Raw genomic sequence first — 18,417 nt, forward strand, 5'->3', positions numbered from 1 at the left:
ATTTTTTAACTTAGTTTTCATAACTAGTGCTGGTTCAGTATTCTTTGTGTTGTTAATCTGAACTAGCTTTTAATGGTAAATAAAATGTGAGGCAACACTGATAACACTGTGAATCTTTTGGTGAATGACAAACATGTCAACTCAGCAAGAACACTGTTTCACCAACAACATATGATGCAACTGGAATAAATGACGAAAATGAAAAGGAAGCTATGGTTGTTTTTCCTACCGATGAATCTCGACAGAGTCAGGGAACCTGAAAAAAAGAAAATGAACACATTCAAGAGACCAGCTACAAAATGCTCTGCTGGACAAGTCTGTAAATCCAAGTTAGGAGATCGGGACACAGTAGTTTTTGCAGGCATTTTTGTGTGCAGGACCTTAAAAAAGGAGACGATGGAGGAAATTTTTGCTTCCTTCCACTGTGAAACTGGTGAGAGGAATCAAAACACTTCTGTTTTGAACCATGTGTAAGCAGGCAAAACTACAGCGTTACTGAATTGCAAAAGAAAAATGGCATGTGTTTGGATGGCGTGTGACAGGAGATTAGACCTGTGGTGTGGAATTCCTGTCAGTTCTATTACTGGCCTTTCTTACAGACACTAAGTATGGAAAGTGACAGTTTCTATAAGTGACCTAAGTGACTGGAATATTGTGGCAATACTATGGGTCAGCTTTGTTTTTTACAGCTTCAGCAGGTTATACTTGAAAGCAGCTGCAAACTCTGCTCTTTAAAAGCAAATGCAGCTTTAAATGTCACACACAGATTGCTGTAAAACAAGGTAGTGATCTGTAAATAGAAGATTTATACCTCATATCTCTGGTCCCGTCTCTGTTTAGATGACTGTTTGGTGGCAGGCTCTCATCCTCCTTTCTTGCGTACTGAACTGTGTGGACTCTGCTCCAGCACCAGTTCTCCAGAGGACTAAATACAAGAACTCGTTTCGTCTCACACGGTCCACCCGAACCCACGTGCAGGAGGTGCTGAGGAAATACGTGAGTAGTAAATATTGCTTCTTGCTCTTTTGAGTGGACATTGTATTTGCAGAAGGGGTTGAACACATCCAGCACTAGGTATTTACAACTCATTGTTTTCTTTATTCCAAAAGGAAGAGCAGCAGTTGGGGAATATGGAGAATTTTGTGGGACGAAGCCGACAGTTAAAGGATCTGCCTTCACTTTCTACAGACTTCTCTGGGTGGCTACAGCTGACGGTTAGTCCATGTCTTTCAAAACATTTTCAGAGGAAATCCCTTTCTGTTTGTTATTCTGTAAAATACACTCAAAATTTTCTGTGAAATTCTTTGTTTAGATTTTTTTTTCCATTATGGTGAGTGTCTGATGACACTTTCAGAAAGCCTGCTCTTGCAGAATGTAAAACTTTTAAAAATTTGAAGTGGATTTCCCCTTTTAGAGCTTCAAGCACACACATGGGGGGTTGTGCAACATTTTCATTATGTAATCATACGGCTGTCTCTCGTTGTGCGATCAGGACTGGGACCGATTGCATGGTGCTTTCTGGGACATGCAAGCCTTCTGGGATAAGCTGGAGTGGAAGAGAAAACAGCTGGAGGAGGAGAAAGAGCAGATGGTGATGCAGGCGACCCAAACCACTTTACCTCAGAGTATCAAGTACATTCAGCTGGACTTAAGGGATCTGATGAACCAAGTCAGCAGTCAGGTATTCACAGTCTTCTTACTGAGGTCCACCCACATGTTGTCCCTCTTTCTAGCCCCTCCACACACACTTTGCAGCAAGTGACACTGAAACTGCTTGGATAACATTTGTTTTTGTTTCTTCTCCAGCTGAGACGCATGAAGAGCTCGTGGAAAAAGCCAGTATCTGCTACAGTGCTGCAAACTCCCTCAAACTCAGCTAGCAGCTCCAAAAAGTTATGGGACAGCCGAGTGGAGGGTTACATCATTCTGAGGCATCTAGACCTTTACCTCACCAAGCTGGCAAGAGACTTTCTTCTGCTGGCTTCGAAAACACACTCATGACTCACTAGTGAAAAACAGACAACACACGCTTGCACAGAAACAAAAATAAGGAAGAAAAAGCTGAAGTGACACGCAGAATTGGAGAGAAATGTAGAATAACTGTTTAATCAGTGCTTTAGTGGTGTTGTCAACACTTTCCATGAAGGTTTTCAGTTTAGTGAGTCTGCTGTTTTTTTTACATGTTGTATTACTGTATATTTGAGGGTTTTCTTGGGTATTTCCCAGAGTTTCTGTCTTAGCTCTGACTGTAAGTTAGAAAAAGCAGAGAATACTTGCCAACATCCTCTTTTTCCCCACCCACGCCCTCAATCTACTGGACTTTCCAAAGATATATGTACTATTTATTGAAATATTTATTTATCATGCTATTTGCTATTTATATCAGAGTGGTTTGTTTTAGTTCTCTTGCAATAGAGAGATACAGTGTTTTACAGAAGACATTTTATATTGACAGATAAATATTGTTGTGTATGTTTTACAATAAAGAGATGAAGAATTTGGAACTGTGAAGGCTTCATGTTTTGAGTTTTTGTCCTTGGTTATAAATAGTTACTGCAACATTGAAGACATTTGTGTTATATGCAGATGTACAGTATACAAATCAATAATGAATCTTGCTTCTGTTGAGCATTTCCTGTATGTGGCTGTGGTATGATTCTGTCAGCTGCAAACTACCAAATGACAAACTTCTGAGCAGCAATCCTCCATTTAGCTAAAAGGATTACTGTCTATCTGGTTGCTGTTTTCTGTTTCTTCATGTGGCGTTGATCCGTGGGGCGGTCTGAAGATTGAAATCAGATTGAACACAGTCAGCTGGTCGAACTGTTTTTGATATCAAAACACTCCCTCCCTCCCTGCAGGCTCCCCACATGATATCAGAACAGCCGCTGACTCACCACTAGCAGATGTCCTCGTTTGCCTTTGGCCACCTTCAGCTCTGAACCCCTGATGAAATCAATTATTCCTTCCTTGCCTCGAGCCACAGTGAATCGAATGCTGCGTGCCACATGAGAGATAACAAACAAACAGAGGAGAAGAGAATGAGCTCGGCTGGCAACAACAACACAAAGAAGCAGTCAGGCAGAACCTCACCTGCCCGGGTTGATGTTGACGTAGCTGGTCTTGTTGGCCATCATGGCTAGTTTTGTCACCACCTCGATCACATGGCTGCAGTGCAGCACCGCGTCGCCCTGAGGAAGACACAGCTGGATTTAGACTAGCTGCATGGTTGTGCACTTGTAAACAGCTACGACTGCTGTGTTGTACTCTACCTTCTGTTTATTGTCCTCAGTGGGCATGTGGAGAACAAACATCCCATCGCTGAGAGAGCCGACAGAGATACCTGTTTCAAGAGAAAACTTGGCTTGTACTCATCAAACAAAATAACAAAGTCATAATTAAAAATTTGGTGGTTTGAGGCAGTGAGATATTTGTTAAATTAATTACTAGTACAGGGTCTGTAACACTGTAACAGCCAATAAGTGATGCAGTCAAGTCCCTGATCTGCTCTTTTTACAAATGGTTGTCAATGGAGACAACTTTCGACACAATCATGACTTGGTTGCCATGGATATTTCTGCTGAAGAGCGCAGAAAAGGTACGGTGATTGAGAGTCTTACGACTGCTGGAGGCCAACGAATTCAAGGACATTATTCACTCAATTTAAATTCAAGTGGCAACATACCATGTTTTTGCTGTAAGTTATTATTATGAAGCCTAATGTAAGGGATGCAGAATAGGAACACTATTGAGATTTAGACTAGTTCCTTTCAAGCCTTTCTTTCACTAAACACTAAACTCCGAACAAAATGAAGGCTTAGTTTATGGTAAAAAAAAAACAGAGTAACTGTGGAAATTCTATGTGGTAAAAGAGGAAAAGCCCCACTGCTGTCAGAGGGAAAGAGGGCAAAACAGGAGATAGAAACTGAGGCAAACAAGAGTGAACCTTTGACAGGCATTTACTTGCTGCAGACTTGAAAGGCTTCAAAACTGATATTCAGCTGGTACAGTATTTTTCCGTTAGATCAGTAAGCAGCAAAACCTGCCTATTTATGAATACATGCTAACTTTTCCTTTTATCATAGCACTACTTCAAATTGGAATTTTTACAGTTGTTTATTACTTTAGACAGCAGCCACGTTGTTAGTAGTATTGATTGTTTTGTGCTCTTTGTTGTTCGTAGGTGCAAGGCTCTATGGAAAATAAAAAAAAGATATCTGGTCTTTACAGAACCACTGGGGTTTTAACCTCTCAGAGCTGCGTAGTCAATCCTCTGCTTGATCTTTGTCCTGTCCACCAGCACAGCAAAGGTGTTAGTGAGCAGCAGCTGGCGAGGGCGAGGCTTGAAACCCCTCCTGTCGTACTTTATGACTGAAACACCATACTGAGAAGAACAAAGACATGCATTACTACAAGGCAGCATTCATTAGTGTTACAATCGTGTTTAAAAAAAATCCCAAATTAATCCCACCTGCACTTTGTCACTGCCAAGAGTCTGGATGACCTTGAGATTGATTTGCTCCCGTTCTGTATAAAGCAAAGGAAAGCCTCCGTGAATGTTTGTTCGTCTAATGTGTTAATGAGGAACAGAAGTAATGAATGCATGTATGAATGTGTACCAAGCCTGGAGTCCAAAAACAGCCTTCCAACACTCAGTGGATAACTGTCTTTCTGGTCCTTGAAGATCTCGCTGGCTACAACCTTCTGCATCATCTACAGGGTTGACAAAAACCAAGCGAGATGAAAAAACTGTCAGAATTTTTTTTTGTCCAAAAAGCAAGGGCAGCTATAGCTTCTGTAGCCAGCGTACCTGCTTCTTCCATTCAGGCTGCACCCTCCTGCAATACTTGATGACCATGTTCCGCATGTGCAGCCTGCGTAGGTGCTCAGAGGCCTGCAGGAAACCATGGAATTGACAATGCAGGATATTCATTTGTAACTCTGCAGATTTATACTTATTATATATGTGTGTATGAGCTGTTTGTACCTCAACCAGAGAGGGAGGAGGTGTCGGCCAGCTTTTGTCCAAAACGCTCTTGGGCAGGTTTTGTCGCAGGTTCTTCAGGAAGGAGTAGCGTACATGATCCAAGAAATACTCATTCTCAGGACAGTATTCCTCATGACGGTAGATGAAGCCTTTTATGAACCTGAAAAAAAGAAACAAGGAAGGATATTTACAACAAATGCAAAATTAAAATTAGATACAGAAGTAAACAGTAAGAAAGTGTCACTCAAGCACCTGCGTATTAATTCAGCAGCCTGACGACGCCTTTTAGCTCTCCTGCGTGCTTTCATCCCTCGCCACCCCGACTGGATCACTATCACTACACATCGAAACACACACGTGCATACATTAACACCGAGAAAAATTTTATACTCAGCCAAAGAAAACATCCCAAAGTTAGTATAGCACAGTTCACTGAAACATGAAATCAGCTTAGGCCCAAATAGAAATGTTGGGAAAGTGAAACAAAGCAAAATGCACATATTCCATAGAAGAATAGGCCAACATGTACATAAATGAACAAAGCAGAGAATCCTAATACAATGTAAGAAATACGAAATCAACATTCAGGAAACGTAAATTAAAATTCATCAACATTCTACCATATCTACAATATGTACACCAACATAATCAATCTCTATTTATTTCAGACTACAAACAGTCAGGTAGTTGACAGTAGGAGGCGCTCTTACCTGCGCGTCTGATGCGTTGGTACTTGGCTCTCTCCCTGTAGCCTCTCCATGATGTCTGCAGGGTCAATGCTGGAACACAAACAAACAAGAAGAAAGGTGAATTCATGCATTTTCCACTGAGTTCTTCCACAAGTCCTGATGTTGATGTCCCTAGCACAAGAACGGATCCATTGTTCAGCCTAAGTGTCATCACGCTGATTAGATAAGTTTTTCAATATGAAGCTGGTTCTGTATTTGTTATAACCTCCAAAAAACAAATGAATTATCACTTCTCTGACAGCCTCAACATCTCTCTGTCTTCCCTTACATTTGCCTTTCCTAATATACACGTATCTTTAGAATACTGGCCACTGTTACTTACCGATCTCTGGCTTTTTTGCTTCTAGAGCATCTTCAGTGGTGAAGAGAGTTTTTGGGAAACGGATGAAGATTTTTGATCTACAGAAAGCATAAAAAAGGTCTAATCAACACAAAGGTGATATGCCATCTAAGGGGCACGAACTGCACTCAAGTATAGACTGTCTTATGCACACATTTAGAGGCAGTGGACCTAAAATCATTAATGACACTCTGTTTCCAACAACAAATTACCTGCCCAGTTTGTACTCTTCTGCTTTGTAGCCCAAGTGGTTGACCAGTGTCGACACACCGTCTACGAGTCTGCCATGCCAATTGGGCCACGTCTCAGGACACAGGGGCTTATACCTAAGGTCATTTGCACATAATTATAATGACAGAGGGCTGAACATAATGAACAGCGGCTGTAAACAAATCACAGAGAGGGTCAGTCACCTCTGTAGGAAGGCTTCAAAGCGACGACGATAAGCAAAACCAGCTCTCCTGACCCTTAGGTTTTCCATAAGGCCCAGGTACTTCACCTGGTGTCTGACCAGAACTTCATCAAACCGTCCTGCAGGCAAAGTGTATGAAACACATACGATAGTACAAATTATAGACTAATTACATGCAGTAAGTGAATGAGGGTTTCATTTACTTCACATAAACAAACAACCAGGTTATCATTCATGCTATATTTATTATCACAGACCTGCCTTTAATTTTCCATTTGTTGTAAGTCCTTTATTTAGAATTTAGTGATATAATTTGTTTTCTGATCATATCCATGTGTTAATTTGCTCCCTAATCATTAACACTGAAATGCTTTAGAGGCTTTTATTGTGACACATCTGCAGCAGCTATCCACAGCAGTATAAAGAGAAAGAATAATAGTCACCCCACAGCTCAAAAAGCCTGGGTTTGAATCTCGGCATGAAGTCTTTCTGTGTGGTTTGCATGTTCTCCCTGTGCCTGTGCGGGTTCTCACAGGATGTCCTTCCACAGTCCAAAGACATGCTGTTTGTCTCTATGAAGCCCTGTGATAGACTGCCGACCTGTCCAGGGTGCCCCTTGCCTTCACCCTAAGTCAGCTATGTGGCCATATTTCAGATGTGGGCATTATCTCACAGCTCATGTAACAAGATGTGTAAGTGTACCTGGTTGCTTGGCATCATTTGGTTTGATACAGCGCACGTAAGATGGCTCCTTAGACATGAGGATCTCCATAAGTTTCATCAGGCTGTTTTTAAACTGAGTTGCAGCCTAAAAGACAAATGAAAGGACATGAAACTACGTGGAAATCTTTGCATATTTATGCCTATGCGACAATTTTTAAAGAGAATAAGAGAGAGAAGTCACATAAGTGTGTTTATTTTCACTCTCTTTAAACAACAAAAACACTTCTGGTTATAACCTACACTGAAAAAATGATCAAAAATTGGTAAAAAAATAAAAATAAATAAATAAATAAAGAGAGGCATGGAGAAAAAGTGAGAATGGTCCTCACCATCTCTGGTCGTTTCTGGTCTATCACTTCCTCTCTGCGGAAGCAGTGACTTAGGATCTGGTTGTCTGACTGGCACATGACCTGAACAGTGACCAAACCACACAACCACATGTCAACACATCACACCCCTCTCTTCCTCTTCACTCAAGAAATGCTAATAAACATAGCGGTTTTTAAAGGTTGCAGTGAGGCTCTGTCATGTCCATTTTCATTATTCTCACCTCTTTCAGGTTTCTGTTCAGCAAATCATTGTTCTTGTCCAGGAAACCTGAAACAGTTTGTCATTGAGGAATCAGTGGGTTATGGGCTATGTTCTGCAATAAATGTTGTCTTTCAAAAAGAAATGAATGAATACAAAGACTCTACTTATTGATCTGCTAATAAATTACAGCTTACCATTGACATTGTAGTTGACCTCTCCTGCATAATGTAGCAGCCTGAACTCCTCCCTACTCACTACCCTGCGAGTTTTTCCATTCGCCAACTTGTGCCTGAAAGATACACACATACAGATGACAAACATACATTGGCCAAAAAAGTATTTCATATAACATGACCCTTACGTAATGAAATGGGGATGGCTGCCCACTGTGTCCTCCAATTTCTCCAAGAAGGAGACATCACAAGTCTCCCCAGGTCTTAGACACTCCTCATCCTGAAAGACAGCCACGGAATTGCATTTAAAAACCCGAGACAGTGGGACATATAACATTATGTAGACAGTCAAACATATAAACTGGCAGTTGTTATACACACCAGGATGGAAATGATGCCTTTGTGCTTCTCCTCTATCAGGTCACAAATGATCTTGTTATCAAAGTACTGCACTGTCTCCCACTATATTTAAAGGACAACAATGTTATGTCCACATGAAAATATAAATCTCAATTCATATATTAAATTTATTTGTTTTGAGAACCCAACCAACAAATGGACTCACTGCGATGCCCTCTGTCTCATACTCCTCCTGCTCAGATCGGAGGGTGAGTTCAATAAACAGCTGCTGGAGCTTCTCATTGCAATAGTTGATGCAGAACTGCTCAAAACTGTAGAGAGAAGTAAAGAAAATTACAAGACAATAGAGGATGCAACTGACAACAAATTTAGCTCATACACTGTGCTAAAAAGCAGATTAAAGTGGAACAGAAAAGGATAAATTATGTAACTCATACCTATTCTGCTGTAGGACCTCAAAGCCGTAGATATCTAGAAGCCCTATAACCGAGGAGTCTTTGCTGCTGTGGTAGATTTCTTCCTGCATAACATTAAGTACACATCATGCAATCAATGCAAAAGCACAAGAACAGCCCCACAACATGGCAATGGAAATTTTGTACTATCTTTCCAATGCTATGAGAGCTGTTACTGCACCTTCAGAGCCAGAGACTGGTTGATCTTCTCCACCAACCAAGTAAAAGTCCGACCATACACGGCCTTGGCTAAGGCATCACGGGCAGACACTGCCTGCTCATAGTTTAGTGGGCTGATCATCTATAGCACACAAACGCAGGCATGACACGAATGAAAATCAACACAACACATATGAAAGAATTGAAAGTGGAGTAAAGACAAGCAGACAATCACCTCCTCTCCTTTGGCAGTGAGTTTCTTGTGAGTGAGTGCCTCCCTGAGGGCTGAGCCATCAACACCCAGCAGCTGCAAAACAACAACACATCTGTTCTCGGTGATGCTGTTCTGCGAGTGTTTGTGCATATCTGAACACCCAGTAATACTGATGGGACAGTTCTGACCTTCGCAAGATTTGATGTCTGGGTCTCAGTGGTGATATAAGTGTCTCCTTCCTCCCCTTCCCCAAACTGAGTGTTTCCCAGATGGAGAACACTGGCGATGATATTCAGCAATTTCTGAGGTCAGACACAGGACAAACAGCTGACGACAACCTTATTGATGAACTGTCTGTTTTCAAATGTTTGTATAAGAATAATAAATGTAATTTTTAAAATGTTTAAAAGCTGTAACATAATGAACAGTGGACAGATTCATGACTGAAAATACTTTCGCCAGTGTACTGGATGCCATCAGAACATTACTCTTGGATTCATGCCAGTGACTCTAGAGTGTAAATTGTTCCACTTAAATGTGGTAAATGTGGTCAACCAGAGAGCATGAGTGAAAAACAAAACAGCAACACTGAAGCCTGCATATGGGCAACTGTCAGCCAACGCTGTAATTGTTACTGACCTGCACTTCTTCCTCTGTGAAGCCAATAACAGGCAGGGCCTTCATCACAACTTTCCAATTATTCTTGTCACTAATGGAACTGACTCTGGGACAATTGCCCTGAACGAGACAGTTAAAAATTACTCCACAAATGATGATATAACTCAATAGACCTGGGTTTGTAAACAAGTCATTAATCAAACTGCACCACACCTACCTTGACCAGATAACGGTAATTCTGAGGGTTTCTTTCCAGGTCCAGTGTGATGAGCAGGTCATCATCCCCTCCGTCCAGAAGCTGATAGAAGATGTGGAAGTTTCTTTCACCATGGTTCTGGTGGACCACGCGTGATTTCTCCAGCAGGTAGTTCAGGATGTGACCGCCCACTGGTGTCCCCTTGGAGAGAAAACACAAAAATATGAGAGCCAATAACAAAGCAGTTTTATGAGTGTAGAGGTTTAAGTTTCGGAGCTGCTATCCAATATACAACACTGCTAAATATGATGTTATCAGTGTGGTTTGCACACTTGTGATTTCTATTTAGAATAAAGAAGCCAAGAAGGAAGTGTTTACCCTGAAGTCAAACTGGACGTCCATGTATTTCCCAAAGCGACTGGAGTTGTCATTCCTAAGTGTTTTGGCGTTGCCAAATGCCTTTGCAGGGGAGAAGAGCCAAAAAATTAGAGGGAGGAAGCAAAATTGAAAGAAACAATGCAATAATAAAATCACACAGTCAAGAGAAAACACATACTGTGGACACTAGCTGTTCAGTTTGAAAAGCCAAATGCTAAATACCTCCAGAACAGGGTTAGATTGCAGCAGGCGGTCACCAAGGATAGCCATGTGATCATTAGTGGGGCAGGTGACAGCATAGTAGAGGAGGATCTTCTTGGAGGCCTCTGTTTTACCTGCTCCACTCTCACCTGATATGAGAATACACTGGTCCTTTCTCTCGGTCCGCATAGCCCGGTAAGTGTTGTCTGACAGTGCGTAGCTGAAGGATAACAAAATAGCAGCATCAGCTACAGATCAACATACAGCTGAAACATGGTATTGAAGTGGGGTTACACAAACACAAGTGCACTTCTGTCATTTGTAAACACTACAAAATTACATTTCTCTACAAACTGTATTATTTCATATCGATCACCAGTCTGACACTATACATAGAGCAAGTAAAACATGAATCAGAAATGTCTGAGGCTTATGGAGTGACTCACATGTGAGGCGATATTTCATAGAAGCTGACCCCTCTGTAACGTTCCATCTGCTGCTTGGAGTAAATCTCCAACTCTTTGTAAGGGTTCACTGACACCAACACTGAGCCAATATATGTCTGAGCCAAACATTAGGAGAACAGACACTCAGGTCAAATTATGTCACACCACACCAGCTAAAATGTTATGAAACATACAAGGAAAATTGGCTTCGTTACATAGATGAGGTTTTCTCTGAAGCGTCGCCGAAGGTTCTCTATGAAGGCTGCCTCACTATTGTAGTTCTCCAGCAAGACAAAGTCCTGCACCCCGACCCTGTCCCGGGCAGTCAGAGCACTCTCCATCACCAGGCGCACTCTGCCTTCAATATCCACCTCCTACAGAAAGAATCCAGTCTCTGTTGTTCAGATTTCAGATTTAAAACAACAAGCAAGCTGAAGGGCTTTACGATAGAAAAATTAGAATAACATTATAAAGTTACGTGACAAATTTAAATATAAGATCCTACAATATGAAGTATGTGTCGGGTCTGATAATATCCAACATATAATACTAAATATTTTATTTAATACAAATTGACCTGACTCATTTAAATCTGAACTTTAAGACCCTATACTATTATACAAATTGGCCTGACACATTTAATATCAAGAAGGAGAAGAGGGGACTTAACAGACTTACATAAATGCTTTCCATCAACCTGTTAATACTGTAAATGAGAGTGAATGGGCTGAATGTGAGTTGTCCTGCATTGTGCTGTGTTTCATATTTGAAAACTGGTTTCAGTTCCTTCAAATAATCATCCTGTAGATGTAATTACACCCTGTTGACAAGCAGGGGGCACAAAAGAGCTATTCACATTTCTGCTATGGCTTACTACGTTCAACCAGTTATGAACAAAACCAACATCTGATGCTCTAGATTACCATAATTGCCACATAGCATTTTATGAAGAAGAATCAAGTTAAAGAGAAACGATAAGTATTTCACAAATACTCTCCAAATATCATTGCAAATGACTCAAGACTAACCGATCATAAGACCAAAAACAGCCCTCTGTAAACACACAAAGTAAGAACAGTTCCACTGAACCTTGCCAAGATTAAACAATGAAGACATTTAAGGAGTCTAAATGATAAACAGACAGGATCGACTCCTCTATTATGTGAAAGTGAGATAGTGTATTATGATGTATCTACAGTACACACACTTCTATATCACTAGACAGGGTTTAACCGATGCCACAGGTAAGATATGTGTACATGTCAACCCCACTGTGATGGCAAACATCATAGTGTAGACAGGAAAGAATTAGCAGTCGGCGTAGTGAAATTCTCACATATGCCCTAAAGCGAGATATTACCCATGAACAGGCATGCATATACATAGACAAAGAGATAAAAATGTCAGTATTTGCTACTTACTGATGACAAATATCCAGGCATAGATTCAGCGTAGAATAAGTGCACTACACCCTAACTAAACTAGCAGTGCTCTATCATCAGTGTCAAACACTCATTTATAAGAGAAGCCCTTGTGTTTGACATTCATTAAAAAAAAAAAAAAACAAGTAGAAAGTGGAACAAAGGGACTAGATTTCCACAGGACTTCTGTTTTTCTTGAATGCACGAGCCTCTCAAGGGTCTCATTTGGCTGGTTAATGCTGCTAAAAGGTCATTATCTCTGAACACATGATGCAGGAAAGCCCTTAAAAAAAACAAGAGGACAACAGTGGAAGATAGCCAAGAAGTGCGCGCAAAGGAAAGTCACCGGACACTACTACTGCAGCCCCTCCTCTCTGCTTCACCTAAGAGTATTGTGCTCCCGCTTGCAGGTGGGCTTCCTACAGATAGTAATTACAATTTGCAGTCAGATTTTCCAAAGGATATATGTACAGCATGTAAGGGTCAAGGTTAGGGCAGACCTTCAGGCGGATGCTACAAAATGTTTTTGCATACTTGGTCGATTCAAGCAATGCAAACAAAAAATTATCCTTACGCTGCTTTTGAAGCTGCAGCCAATTATGACATTTTTAATTGTTCTTTGATGGCTTGTGGAAATAAAATTACATACAGCTATAAACAGCACTGAGAGGTTGCAGAGGATTGCTCGGTCCATTTAGTGACATGAATTGTGCAAGCATATTTACAACTGTTTTTGTTTTGCTTTAATGAGTGCATGTAGAAGCAGCTTATCACATATAACATCTGGTAGCTCAAGGTGGAATTTAAAAGCACCTCAGAGTGTTCAGCATACACATCAGCCTTCCTTGGTGGATGACACAAGCCAGAACTACCTGGCTCTGAACTTTAGCAGACACATTTGGCCTGAAGCTTTCATTCCATCTTCCTCAGCTCTCCTACCATGTGAGTTCATCTGTGATATACAGTAGCTGCTGTGTAGTGTCCATCTATAACCTTAGCCTTAAACCTTCAAATGTATTTTATGATTTTGTGCAGTGTTACAAACTGGGGCAACAAAATTATTATAAAATGTTTCCTTTTCTTATAACTCAAAAACCTCTTTCACTTACCAATGATGAGATTTCCTTTTTACTTTTACTCAAGGAATTGTAGTAACATAACATGTGTTCCTAAATCACTCTTAGTGATGAGAAGCCTCACCCAACACACTGCTTTGCTTCCAAAACATAGAAACACTGTTTCCACTGGTGTTAGAAGAAATCCTGAAGCATGTGAAAACCATTTCTATGAAGACAATGTAGCAAAGATGCATTAAGGGCCAGAGGTTTGGGGTGGAGATTAAACCAGAACAGAACATAATCTCTTCAGCTTTGTTTTCCTGAACTCACCAGAGGTCTGCTTCTTAGTGAGTGAGTCTGATCTTGCTGACGGTGCTCGAGTGCTCAATGTGGGATGTGACTCTGAGTACCAGGGAGCTTTGGTGAAATCTGCAGGTTTTTGTAGGTACAGTAGCAGTGACAGCCAGAGAGGAGGTTAACAGTGGGACTTGGCTCTTGACTTCATTACTAAGCTCTGCTGGGCCGACTACATTCGGATTGTCTTCCTTATAAGGCATGCCCCACCACTCTGTCCCAGGGCGAGCTGCTCTGGTACCACAGCTGGCTCCCTACCTCTCATGTGCCAGTAATGAATATGGTGGAAAAATACCAAACTTAACCTTTTCGGGCAGCTTGAGTTTAAGCTTAAACAAAAACCAAAATACACACTGACTCATAGACAGGAAAGAAATACCTCCGAGTGACTCATTGTTCTGTTTTGCTTTTCCCTCTCTGGTGTCTCCATGGGTGAGACAGTGAAATGGTTGATCGGGTCTAATGCTTTATTGTGTAAGTACAGACGATGCACAAACACAAGTCAGTGAACAGCACTAAACATGAAAACACAGCAAAGAGCATCATGACACTGAGCTTACCCTGCCTTGGTACCTCATCCTGTCCTGTTGTTGTTGGAAGAAGGCTGAACTGGTGGTTCCCCTTCAGGCTGGTGCTCCTCCTCCCGTGTCAAACAGATTTCTCAGCTGCAGGTTCTCCTCCACCTTTGCCCATGGGCAATGCAATTCGTCAACTTGACTTCGATCCCCTCAGTCACTTTCTCTCAGCCTCGGTCTCTTTCTCCAAGTCCTTCTTCCTCCTCGCTTCACTCTCCTGTCAGGACAGAGCACATCCACTTAGGCCAAACCACCAGCAGCTCCTCTTGTTTATACCTACAATTCATCTTCCCTATGACAGGTCAAAGTAGATGACCGCCTATCCACAAATCCTTCTCCTTCCCTCTCAACTATACTGCATGGAACAAGGGCAGGAACTCCACTCACACGTCACACTGAAAGAAAAAAAAAGTCAAGGGAAAGTATGCTGTTTGATAATGAGAAAAAATGAGCCAGGGAAATAGAGAGCGGAGAGGGTTTGGAAAAAGTTGCTAAGATCCCCAAACTACAAACATGTAATCACTCTGCAGCTATAAAAATGGCAAAAAAACAGAAATCACATGATGAGATCTCAGTACATTCTTTCTTTCTTTTTCTTCCCTCCCTGTTTAGTTTGCTCCCTCCCTTTTTCTCCCACAAGCCGAGACAGATTCACATGGGACGTGAGTTATGGAAGTGTTTCACCAGCAAGACTGCCTGTCTCCTTGTGGCTGCCTTCCACTGTTGATGAAATAACTTACGCCATCGTTGAAATATCACTCTGCAAATGCGATTTTTGTCTCAAGTTTTATATTCCCCATGTGTTTGGTTTCCATGGCAACAATCATAATGCAACAAATTCTAACTTTTAACACAGTAATTTAACAGATGTCCTGTGTGCAAGCATGGGTTTTCAGATTCGGATTTTAATATGTTCCTCCCCACTCTGCATTTTTGGGGAGTGCATCTAAGGCCACATCACCTTTCTGATAGAACAGCACCCTCCTCTGGTTTCACTCTCCTTCATCTGTCCTCTTACTTTATTTTTCTTCACTGTGTCTCCACGCCTCGCTCACTTTCCCGTGCCGTGCCAGCATCATCAAATATCCAGCACTGAGGAATCTGAATAATGCTACCCAGATGGAGAAAGTTTCTTTCTCGCTCTCTGGCTGATCAGTGGTGTTTAAAGCGAGGAGAAAAAAAATCTCCATGCCACACCCTCCCTACCACTCTTGCCAACATATAATGTGCACAAATAGGTAAAATATTTAAAGGCTCTTACACCGTGCTGCTCAAAACCTTGCTTTGGTGCACTGCCTTTACCTATATAAGGAAGCAGTCCTGCCATGTCTACCTCACATTCTCTCACAACTTTTCTCTTTGAAAATGTAGCCTCCATAGTCTCCTTTGCTGCTCCATTCTTTCATTGCATTCTCCCTCATTTGTATGTCTATTCACTCTCATTACCTCAAATGATCAGTCACTGCAAGTCAACTTTACATTGAGTGCAAAAATCAAAAGAAGCTTGTACAATGAACTGATCATTTAGCTGCCACATACAACTAATTAGAGCAGAATGGTGGGTATTGTGTTTCTCTATCAAAGCGAAACAGTGCAGTGTGGAAATATTCAGGAAGAGTGGTTATGTGGTTTGTAGTGGTGGTTATATTGTCTGATGTACAGTCATTTTCTTTTCAAATGCTTCTGAGATAACATATGAAAAGTAATGCCTGCTTAAAAATGTATTTATTGTTGTTACTAATTAAAAGTGAGTATGTTGAGTAAGGAATTTGTTTTCAAAGGAGCACCATACGTGTGCACCTGGCTCAGATGCTCACCTGTACTGCTTCAGACTCTGGTCTCCTTCATCATTTGGGTATTGACGTTACTCTGGACTGTCCCTTGGAACAAACGGTGAGGAAGACCACATGGCAATAAAGCTCCTCCACCACAGCAAGATGAAAATCCCTGGAAGTGACCAGAATCTTTTCAGAATCCACTACATATTTTTCACTCATAAAGGTGACCGAAATCTCCAAAAACTGGGCCTGTTCGAGTGTCTGTTAACTACCAACTACTAATTTGGAGGCATGAATAAGTCCATATAAAGTTTTCATACTGTACACAGTCATCTCAGACAGAATATGCACCAAATAGACTTCTAGCAGCATTTTTACACAGAATGTGAGACCACTTGCATGTGGAAAACATGAGGGTACTCTCCTATCACATCTGGTTTCCCTGCTCTGCACACATCTAGCACAAACCATCCTGCCAGCAAACTCAAGAAGATACCCAAGTCATTTAGCAAGAAACTATAGTTTCATTATAAAGTCCATCCTCATCACCTAAGATGTGTTATTTTCCAGCTGAGTTGTTTTTCAGTCATTGTTCCTATCTTTGTTTAGCAGTTCCTGTAAGAAGGACTTCCTTCCTAGCTGTTTCCTGATGTTCAGGATCTTCCTTCATGAGCATTGGTTTGTACTTGATTCTAATCTAAACCATACCTTTCTAAATTTTTTTGGTATACTTCCCACATTTGTACAGTATTCATTTACAGATGCAGGTAACCCCATGTTTGATAAACTGGAATCTAAGTGACAAATATATTTGGCACAACTGAACTGATTGATTTAAAATAACTTCTCACACAGGGCACACCCATTTACTGTTCACCTCAACTGTCCCCACACATACTTCTGTGTAACTCAGTACCAAAACACTGAGAAAAAAACATGTACAGTGTCATTTTAAAAAGTATCTGAAAAGCAAGTCAAGCATGTCTCTCCTCTCTATCTAAAAATTATTTTTAGCAGCAACCCTTTGAGTTCAATTTCAGATAATCACATTATAAATTCAAATCTAATTCTGAACATCTGACATAACATGGAAGAAATCCAGAAAACCCAGCATAGACCTCTTGTCATGAACTGCCTTCGTGTGCATACATAATATTTTTGTCTCATATTGTATTTAAATGGCAATGGTATTCTTATTAAATTAAACAATGAATCATAGAGGAATGGCGACTTATTTGGGTGGAGTGAAAAAATGGGTTGTTTCTCTCCCTTCTTTCTTCCAGTTCTCTCTCTCTGTGTCTTTGTCGTACACACTTATGCACAAACATACACACCACTGACTTCTTATGTGACCAAATAAATTAAATAGGTGGTATCAAATACAATCTTTAGCACACATCCAGCTCATCTAAATGCTCTCTTTCCCTCCTTTCTTTTCCACTTAATGTCGCATTTTTCATACTCTAGTGCAGAGCTATTATGAAGCTGACTAAAAAAGGAAGACTATTGGAATGCTGCTTGTGTTACCTAACTTTTCTGTTTATTATTTTATCAGTAGAGACACCTAATGTCCATCTGTGCTGAGCTCCTTCAGCACCCATCTGCTGTCCCTTTCACCCCATTCTCACCCCTACCACCTCTCATCCCCCGGATCCCTGTTACACCACAAAGACCACTTCATAAAATGACCAGGGTGTAAAACAAAACCCCATGAATCAACATGCCATGGAAACACAATTGTACATGAACATGCAGCAATCCAGAAACAAAACGCCCAATATTCAAAAAAAAAAAAAAAACAGATACATTGAGGATGTAGTAGTCTAGAGTTTGCAAACTGTTTACTGTTGATGATAACAGAAAAAGTCAATATGACGATGAAGTTTGAGTGTAGTAATGTCCCTTGCATGATCACTGGGAAAATAACAAGCACGAGTTTATCCCTGTATCAACTCCTCTTGATGTTCTGGATTATAGGAAGGTTTAGGGCTCTGCCTAGTGGTCGCAATATCAATTACACTTGACTGGCTCCTAAAATATTTGCAAAAGAGGTGGATTACCTTGACATTTTGTTCCTAGAAATTTAAACCTAATGAATTTGATGAAAAGGATTCAAATTTCCACCATATACCAGTCCATATTATTGCAGGGTAATTCTAAAACCACTCTAAAAGTTCAGGACTCTTATTTTGTTTTCCTCAAAGAAACTCAATATTTCTTCCAACACTGCTGAGCAAAGTTTTAATAGAAATGCAGTACATATATGTCAAACAAATGAATGCATCCATA

General features: G+C 40.8%; 2 protein-coding genes across 4 annotated transcripts in view; one reads left to right on the forward strand and one right to left on the reverse strand.

Moving 5' to 3' along the window:
- Positions 1 to 2,511, forward strand: part of LOC111579852 (uncharacterized) — a 6,161-nt gene extending 3,650 nt beyond the window's left edge. The window contains exons 2-5 of the mRNA XM_023287357.3: positions 841 to 996; positions 1,110 to 1,214; positions 1,493 to 1,681; positions 1,807 to 2,511. Of these exons, the coding sequence (XP_023143125.1) occupies positions 841 to 996; positions 1,110 to 1,214; positions 1,493 to 1,681; positions 1,807 to 2,001 (645 nt within the window). The 3' untranslated portion in view covers positions 2,002 to 2,511. The remainder of the gene's footprint in view (positions 1 to 840; positions 997 to 1,109; positions 1,215 to 1,492; positions 1,682 to 1,806) is intronic.
- On the reverse strand, positions 2,080 to 16,297 carry myo1ca (myosin Ic, paralog a). Of its 3 annotated transcripts, none has more exons than XM_035955874.2 (33): positions 16,168 to 16,297; positions 14,336 to 14,567; positions 11,158 to 11,316; positions 10,943 to 11,058; positions 10,518 to 10,716; positions 10,296 to 10,376; positions 9,939 to 10,118; positions 9,743 to 9,841; positions 9,292 to 9,405; positions 9,125 to 9,196; positions 8,912 to 9,031; positions 8,713 to 8,795; positions 8,481 to 8,586; positions 8,297 to 8,377; positions 8,104 to 8,195; positions 7,937 to 8,031; positions 7,762 to 7,808; positions 7,541 to 7,621; positions 7,191 to 7,296; positions 6,490 to 6,607; positions 6,289 to 6,402; positions 6,059 to 6,135; positions 5,698 to 5,766; positions 5,240 to 5,324; positions 4,988 to 5,147; positions 4,811 to 4,894; positions 4,620 to 4,713; positions 4,472 to 4,527; positions 4,249 to 4,384; positions 3,273 to 3,343; positions 3,094 to 3,191; positions 2,898 to 2,997; positions 2,080 to 2,782 (listed from the first exon to the last, which is right to left on the reverse strand). In XM_035955874.2, the coding sequence occupies exons 2-33, from the start codon at positions 14,351 to 14,353 to the stop codon at positions 2,756 to 2,758; spliced, it is 3,138 nt and encodes a 1,045-aa protein (XP_035811767.2). In that variant the 5' UTR covers positions 14,354 to 14,567; positions 16,168 to 16,297; the 3' UTR covers positions 2,080 to 2,755. The 3 variants fall into 3 exon arrangements, with proteins under 3 accessions (XP_035811767.2, XP_023143123.2, XP_035811766.2); XM_023287355.3 differs by lacking the exon at positions 16,168 to 16,297 and adding an exon at positions 14,738 to 14,893; XM_035955873.2 differs by lacking the exons at positions 14,336 to 14,567; positions 16,168 to 16,297 and adding an exon at positions 12,364 to 12,510.
- Between the last annotated feature and the right edge of the window lie 2,120 nt (positions 16,298 to 18,417).

Source organism: Amphiprion ocellaris, chromosome 14, assembly GCF_022539595.1.
Source record: "Amphiprion ocellaris isolate individual 3 ecotype Okinawa chromosome 14, ASM2253959v1, whole genome shotgun sequence".
NCBI classification, from domain to species: Eukaryota; Metazoa; Chordata; class Actinopteri; family Pomacentridae; genus Amphiprion; species Amphiprion ocellaris.

What these genes read in the sequence shown, in the direction of transcription:
- myo1ca (XM_035955873.2), bottom strand. Translation starts at nt 12,384, where the DNA reads ATGCCTGGATATTTGTCATCA. An exon ending in ACCAGAAACGACCAGAGATG is followed by an intron (nt 7,297 to 7,540) that starts GTGAGGACCATT and finishes TTTGTCTTTTAG; the next exon opens with GCTGCAACTCAGTTTAAAAA. An exon ending in CTCCTCCCTCTCTGGTTGAG is followed by an intron (nt 4,895 to 4,987) that starts GTACAAACAGCT and finishes GGTTTCCTGCAG; the next exon opens with GCCTCTGAGCACCTACGCAG.